This window comes from Carya illinoinensis, chromosome 10 (assembly GCF_018687715.1).
Source record: "Carya illinoinensis cultivar Pawnee chromosome 10, C.illinoinensisPawnee_v1, whole genome shotgun sequence".
Classification (NCBI taxonomy): Eukaryota; Viridiplantae; Streptophyta; class Magnoliopsida; order Fagales; family Juglandaceae; genus Carya; species Carya illinoinensis.
This window is the reverse complement of record NC_056761.1, coordinates 32623509-32631466: the sequence shown is the minus strand read 5'-3', so window position 1 is coordinate 32631466 and position 7958 is coordinate 32623509. Positions and strand designations below refer to the sequence as shown.

Genomic DNA, 7958 nt, shown 5'->3' with positions numbered 1-7958 from the left:
GAGCCTCTGCTCGTTACTTAAATATGAGGACCTTTACATGGGCCCTGACTAGCTCAATGCAAAACAGCAATGAAAGCAAAAGTATTCCAAAATGGCTCAAACCCAATACCGGCTACAATTAGTAAACAACAGCTAAAAAACTAAATTCATGAAATAAGCTATGAAGTGGCCCATGGGCCCTATTGTCTTTGTAAATTGGGCTGGCTTTTGTACTGAAGTGTAACAGGTATGTTTGAACGTCTGGAGAGAGAGGAGCTTGAACCACAATAATGCTTACTTTCGATTATGGAATCGATGATCAACAATTTTAAGGAATGTTACACATCATTTTACATTATACATTTTATATATTAAAATATTATTTTTTATTTTTTTTATTTTTTATTTCATTTTATTCTTATTAAACTAATTGAATTATTTTATTTATCATCCACACACTATATATTTATTATAAAAAAAAAAAATTAAAATAAATATAGTGTATGAACTGTGAAGATGATAAAAAGAATTTTCCAACAATTTTACCCTTGAGGAAGAAGATGGCACCAAACAAAGGAGAGGGACACGTCTGTACTAGGCTGCGGGGTACTTCGAGCTTGTTAAAAGGGGGAGAGGGGCTGAAATGATAAATGATTAGGACTTCACAATCTTCCCAACCAAACAAACAATCTTTCTTTTTCGTTTTTTCTATTTTTTACCTATGGAGAATCTTAGGAGTGTAATTGATCTCGTACGATATTGGATAAAATTTAGAATCAAATTAGTATGTATTAGTTTTATATTTTCTAAAACTGATCACACACCGATTATTCTCCTAAACCGGTACTCCAGTTTTACCGATTTCAAGTCTAATTTTCTGATTTTAATAAACTATATTATATATTATATAGAATATAATAATATAGTGCTAATATATTATAGTATATTATAATATATAGTAATATAATATTAGTATAACTATTAATACAATAAACTATAGTAATATTAGATTTTAAAATTTAATATTATATTAATTTGTAATTTATCATATGATATAAAACTATTTTATATATAATTATATATTATATATAAAAATTATATACAATATAAAAACTTAAAATATATATATAAACTAATCCGGTCCAATCCGGTTTTAGAAAAAAAAAAAATCGAAATCATATCGATTTTGACCGATTTAAAAAAAAAAATAAAACTAATACTGGACCAAACTAAATTTGGTATCGAACCAAAACCACAAGTCCAGGACCCGGTTTACCGGTTTTTTTTTTTTTTTTACACACCGAGATCTATAGGCTTCTAGAATCAAGTCTCCTTCCGTCTTCTCTTATCTGGTTCTCTGTGGAAGGGCATCACTTTACCTGTAATGAATGTCTGCTTCCCCCATCCCACGCAGAATAGTTCACAGTACTATCTTCTCAACCTCCACCTGGTGTTTCTCAAAAGTCCATCTCTAAAGACCATTTCCTTCACAAACTGACCTTTCTCCATTCCGATGGGTCAGACCAAATTATTGAGCTAAACCCAGAAATACATTAAAACAGTAATCTATTATGTTTAGTAGATAAATGAAAATACAGAATGAAAAAATGATGAAAACGAGAACTTTAGAAAGAGCAATAGACATCATCTTAGGTTGTACTAAATTGAGCTCACCTTAATAATTAAATACAACATTACATTTTCAAAAGTTGTGAACGTTAATCTATATGATTTGAAGCTTTTTTCATGGAGGTATCAAGCACGTCATGATATCAGCAATCCCAAGTATCTATGGCATCAAAAGGAAAAACCCACGGCAAGATCTAACATTTAGTTCAGCTGCAATCACTGCCAAGTAGTGGTAGAGAAGAAAAGGCATCAACTTGACCATCCGCGATCAAGCCCATATGCATCCATGTAACCAGCGGCATGAGCATGAGCATGACTATCATGGTGGTCATGGCCACCATGGTGATGGTGATGGTGATGGGGATCATCATGACTGCTTTTTGCATCATCAAACATCTTCTGAATATGTTCCGGGATAATCTCTTCCTCAACTTTTCTGACAGATTTGGGTAATGAGAAAACAAATTGAACAATACTTTCAGCTAGCTTATCAGCTGCATCCTCCTGAAGATCATAAAAACAAAGAGCTTAAAGGAATCAGAAACAGCAGGTGAAACGTTATAAAAAATCTCACTCTTACTCTTCCTCACTTTGCAGGCTACACCACACTCAATCCAAATCAATGATAATACTCCAAAGTTACGAAATCCCAAGACTGGAAGATAAATTAGGTTATAGAAAGAGGTAAAAATTGACAGAATGCTCTCAGCCTGCTTCTGAACCTACTTTGGGAAGCAACATACGATAATTTTCATCTTATATGTAAATTAGGTTCTAATATACATTATACGATAATTAAACACCTCATATTAACTCATGGCACTGATGAACTTCTTAATAACATTTTAAAATTTTCTGTGATTATTCTCATTGACGTGACAACAATTTTTTTTATTTTTGATAAGTAATTGACGTGACAACAATACCCCATACATTGTACAAACTTAATTTGGGCAGATGTCAAATCATTCTTTCCCCACCCCGCCCACGGTTCCCGATAGCAAATCAAATGAAATAATTTAGGTTAACCATGATTGGGATTCTAAGATAACTGTAGTATAAGCTAATAATGGTTCTGCCCTGGGTTAATAAAGAATGATAATGAACAGTCAAACCTTGCATGGAGAGACAAACAATTTACTTGAATAAGTAATCATTTTCTGAGTGAAGAGAACAGTCCTGGACATCGCAGAAAAAGTACGCATGTAACTGTATCAATAACAGGTCCAGGCTTGTAATTCTATGTATAGCGGCTTGTAATTCTATGTATAGCAGGTCCACTACCTCCAACTCTATTAAGAAATCCATCAAAAGGTGGACAGAAAAATTGGACATCTTCCCAGACCTAAACTGCCAAGCAATCTCAAAGTATCACTTTAAAAGGAGTATCGGGTTGCCACTGATTAGTGACATTGTATTTCAGGGCAAACCTAGAGATGGCCTTCCTCGTTGAGCAAACAAAAGTTGAATAACACTAGCATACAATCATTAAAGAGTCAAAAATCTCTATTTGATGTGCCATATGGAGTTCTATTTTCTTCTTTTCCTTCTATTGGAGGGGCAAGGGAGGAAGGAGATTCAAATTTCTTTACCAGTGTCAAAACACTTGCACCAATTATTATTACTCAAATACAAGAAAAACAAGCAAAAAAGAAGAAAGTTACTTAATAGATTGAATACTCACATGAGGCCACCGCCCACCAGAATGTGTGGCAAAAGCTGCCTGTGGAAGTGCATCAGCAACACGATGTCCCTCTTCACTCCATTCTTTGGACCAATCACTAGACCAAAGAACTTGCATGGGCATATCTTTTAAACCATCTGAACCACCCCACTCAGCTATATTGAAGCTTTGATTCATCTTCCTCCCCATACCCACAACTGCTCTCCTACCATCCCTGCCCCTCAAAAGAAGTCTATGTGCCTCTGCATCTGAAACACCAATCCCCCTTGAACAACACAACTTTATAAACTGCATATACACAATCGAAACACCCAGTACGACCTCCCTAACAACTGGAATTTCTAAAATCCACAAAGGCAATGCCCCTACTGCTTTAGAATCAGTATTAATAAGCGTCACACTCCTCACTAACCCTGAATTCTCCAAAACCCAATTACCACCAAAGCCCAAACCAGAATCATGCAAAACCAAATGCACAGGAGCCAGTCCCATTGTCTCAACCACTTGCCCCAACACCCTACCAATCTCATCAGGATTCAATTCAATTGGCCTAATGACCTTCCTCTTTGAAACCCGGTTCCCGATTTCCTCGTAAGGAATCTGCCCAGTCTCAATCACCTTATCAAATGCCCAAAACAAACCCTTTTCTTGGATTTCATCATACACATCCAAAAGCCTGCCAAAAACCCCATTCCCTCCCTCAACAAGCTCTACTACTGACTTATCAGAAAACCCGTTTCCAGGTAAATCAATAGCAACTGCATGAACACCTTTTGAGCCTAAAATACTGATAACTTCACGAAAGGAGTAGGAACTAAGACCCAGACCATGAACTAACACAACATTTTCAGACCCAACAGGGCCGTGTTCCATGGTAAAAACCTCAATGGGTGCTTGTTTTGGGCTTGTTTGGACCTTAATAATGCGACCCTTTGAGTAGTGCTGGCGAAGATTATTAGGTAGGCTTAAAAACCAAGACTTGGGGTCTTGATGAGGGCTTAGATAAGAGAGGGAGATGAAGACAAGGGTGGTGAGGGAGACTAACAGGGTGAAGTAGAACCAGAAGGTAAAGGGGTTGGCAGTTTGGGATTTTGAATTGGGAGTTGAAATGGGTTTGTCACTTCTGCGTGGTTGGGTTTGGGAGTGTGATCTCTTGGGGGATTGGGGCTGGTCTTGCTCTTCAGTTATAATCGCCATTGACAAGTTTTAGAGCTTTAAAAGCAATTACCTATCTTGGATGTCTCTTGTGACAGGCGACAATTGGAGGAAGCTGGTGACACAGTGCTCTTGGGATCTTGACTGTGGCTGAGACTTCTTGTTGAATGCCGCAAAGTAACTTCAGTTGGTGATTAGTCAATTTGCTTGGGACATGAGACTTTAGATCTGAAATTTGGAATACAAACGAAACAATACCCAAGAAAAACAAGCTCACACCTTTAGACAAACAGCACAAAAGTAAAAACAGCTTTTCCAATTTACACTTCACAAAGATAGTCTAGAGTAAAATGTGGCCGGGCAAAGCAAAAAACTCTGAAGGAAAAAAGAGAAGCTTTGTTTAATTCGTATAATCCATAATCTAGATGGAACTACTTGTTTCACATGCATATTTTATCTCCAAAACACATGGATAAGAGGTGAAAATAAAAACAAGATAAAGTGTAAAAGATTCGAAGGAGAATAAGATAAAGTGTAAAACAACACCTACAATAAAAGACCATGCTTGCAAATCACAAAGGTTAAACCTTCTCCCGGTTAAAGATGATAACTTGGTTGAAAGTACGCACAAGATGCAGGAGTTTCCGTTTTTCTTGGTTACCGCTCAAGATTCAAACTTCAATTTTCTTTGATTTCTCAGAAAGCAAACACGATTAAATATTGATTGTACGGCAACCCAGAAGTACATAGGTAAAAATAAATAAAAGTTAAACCCGTCTTTAATTTATCTTCAGATCATTGAAATTTGATATTTACTAAAAAATAATTAATCTTAACAGAAAATAAAACTAGAGAGAAAAGGAGAGAGAGACCTCGCATTGTGTATTTTATTATCGAATTGACGTAAAACTCTGGTCCTCCATAGCAAACGATTAAGATTAATGAGATAACAAGGAAGGTTTTAGGAGGGTATTGGGTAACATAAATTTCAAACAATTCGTTTCGAGCCCGAATCCCTCAGATCCAAACACATAACCATCGAATCGAACACACAGAGAACGCAGTCAGACAGACTTACCTTGCTTGTGACCGGCGCCTTTCTGGACGGCGTATCACTGAGCGCGCTTAGTATTGAAAATTCCGATCTTCTATCCTACCTATGGATACCCTGGCAAAGGAAACGAAATGCATGTGAGAGGGCGAGCGGAAAGAGAGAGAGAGAGAAGTATAGATGCAACCTGGAATAGAAAAAAATAAATCAGAGACCACTGCTGGAGACTTTTATGAATCAGTGAACGCCGGAGAAAGAAAGATGAAGAGAGAAATGGCAGATTCCGTGCGCGAGTGTGTCAGAGACGACGAGCGAGCGAGCATGCGCACTGGGATGGTGGGATAGAACTAGGATGACCGAAATTGTTTTCGGTTGACTCCTTTTTCCAAAAAAAAAAGGGGGGGCTATTATATGTTCACATTTGAAATCCAACTCTATTTTTCCATCAATCTTTATGATTGTTATAATTGTCGGAAATTAAGTTTTTACCCCAATTTTAAAATTTGGAGAGTAAGAGAGATAGATATAAAAAATAATTTTATTTTATTTATTGAGTACCTGATATTGTGAGTGTTACGTGCCTATATTATGTGCCTAACTCTCCAATCTCACTAGGAGTGGCTCCAACTTCGAAGGAGTCGGAACAGTCATCTTCAAATAGGGTTGAAGGCTGCGTTGAGCTCTAGCTCCAACTTCAATCAAGAGGGACTCAAACTTCGATCAGAGAGCCGAAGTCTAAGACGATGTTGAAGCCCAACTTGGAGTTGTGTAGTCCAATGTTCCTTTCTATTGGGTTCGGCCCAAAAAAAATCTAAGAAAATGATGGGCTCTTCTATTATTTTCTATTGCTCAATATGATGTTAGTTTAAACTAATAATTATATCTATTATTTAGGAGTGTAATTGGTCCAGTTTAGTCTAATTTTAGATAAAATTTGAGACTAATCAGTATGAACTAATTTTGCATTTTTAAAAACTAATTCTGTACCCGTTACCTCCTAAATCGGTTCTTTCAGTTTTACCAGTTCTAGTCCGGTTTTCTAGTTTTAATATACTATATTATATATTATATAATATAGTGATAAATTATAGTATATAATATAGTGATATATTATTATTATAACTATTAATATGCACTATATAATATTAGTATAACTATTAATACAATAAATTATAGTAATATAAGATTTTAAAAGTTAATATTATATTTGTTGGGAAAATTTTTTCTAAAAGTATCAGCCTGACACAAGTGGATGCAGCGTTTAAGCCAAGGCCAGGCTGAGGCCCATTTAACTCAAGGCAGCCCATCTACGGGATTCCCAACCCCGGGAGAATGCAAGTCGAGCAGATGGGCCGGGTGGACCATGGCTCAAAGAGTACCCAGTCCCCCTTCACCATGGAAGGAGTAGCATGCCACCTTGATGGGACTACATGACCTGGCACCTCCTACCGGAGACCACTCCGCATGAAATGGGTTTTGGCAGGAGGCACCACTACGCCAGAGGGACAGGGCATGGGTTTCTAACCCCATGGGCAGGGCATGGGTCTCTAACCACAGAAGCAGGTATAAAGATCGCCCCCCGAATGCCAAGCAAAGGTAACTGAAAACATATAACCTGGTTTTAGAGTCTCCCTCATTTTCTGCTACTGACTTAGGCATCGGAGGCACCATCCAGCTACCACCCGATCACTGGACCTCGGAGTAACTTTGTGTGTACATGTAACAAGGAAGGCCCAAGCCCCCGAGGAGCTCGGCCCAAAGTCGTACGAAACACGATGTTAACATTTGGGGCAGTCTGTGAGATTCGACAAATTTCATAGTCGAACGTGTCCTTCGCATGCCTACAGGAGCCCACTGACTCACTTAAAAATGAGTAGCACAAATGCTATCTCAAGTGCAGGAAGATGTCGTGTAATAATTAGAAATTAAAGACGTCGTTCATCACCAATAAGGGGTTGTGTTGTTATACCACCATGTCATTCGGCCTGAAAAATGTGGGGGCTACCTACCAACGGCTAGTCAATCAAGTGTTCAAAGCTCAGATCATGAGGAATATGGAGGTGTATGTGGACAAGTTGTTGGTCAAAAGCAAGACCCCGGCTCAGCACCTAGAGGACCTTCGAGAAGCCTTTGCTGTATTACGGCTGTACAAAATGAAGCTGAACCCCACCAAATGCGCGTTTAGTGAAGACCACTTCGCATTAAATGGGTTCTGGCAGGAGGCACCCCTGTGCCAGAGGGGCAGGGCATGGGTCTCCAACCCCAGGAGCAGGTATAAAGGCCACCCCCCGAACACCGAACTTAGGTAACTAAAAACATACAACCTGGTTTTAGAGTCTCCCCCCTTTTCTTCTACTTACTTAGGCATTGGAGGCTCCATCCAGCTACCACTCAGCTGTTGGACTTCGGAGTAGCTTTACGTGTGCAGGTAACAAGGCCGAAGCATCCAAGGAGCTCACC

General features: G+C 38.3%; 1 protein-coding gene across 2 annotated transcripts; it reads right to left on the bottom strand.

The window, feature by feature from the left end:
• Positions 1-1587: 1587 nt before the first annotated feature.
• On the bottom strand, positions 1588-5937 carry LOC122279344 (protein AUXIN RESPONSE 4). Of its 2 annotated transcripts, none has more exons than XM_043089944.1 (4): positions 5686-5937; positions 5526-5615; positions 3293-4675; positions 1588-2112 (listed from the first exon to the last, which is right to left on the bottom strand). In XM_043089944.1, the coding sequence occupies exons 3-4, from the start codon at positions 4487-4489 to the stop codon at positions 1858-1860; spliced, it is 1452 nt and encodes a 483-aa protein (XP_042945878.1). In that variant the 5' UTR covers positions 4490-4675; positions 5526-5615; positions 5686-5937; the 3' UTR covers positions 1588-1857. The 2 variants fall into 2 exon arrangements, with proteins under 2 accessions (XP_042945878.1, XP_042945877.1); XM_043089943.1 differs by having other exon boundaries at positions 5714-5937.
• Positions 5938-7958: the final 2021 nt, after the last annotated feature.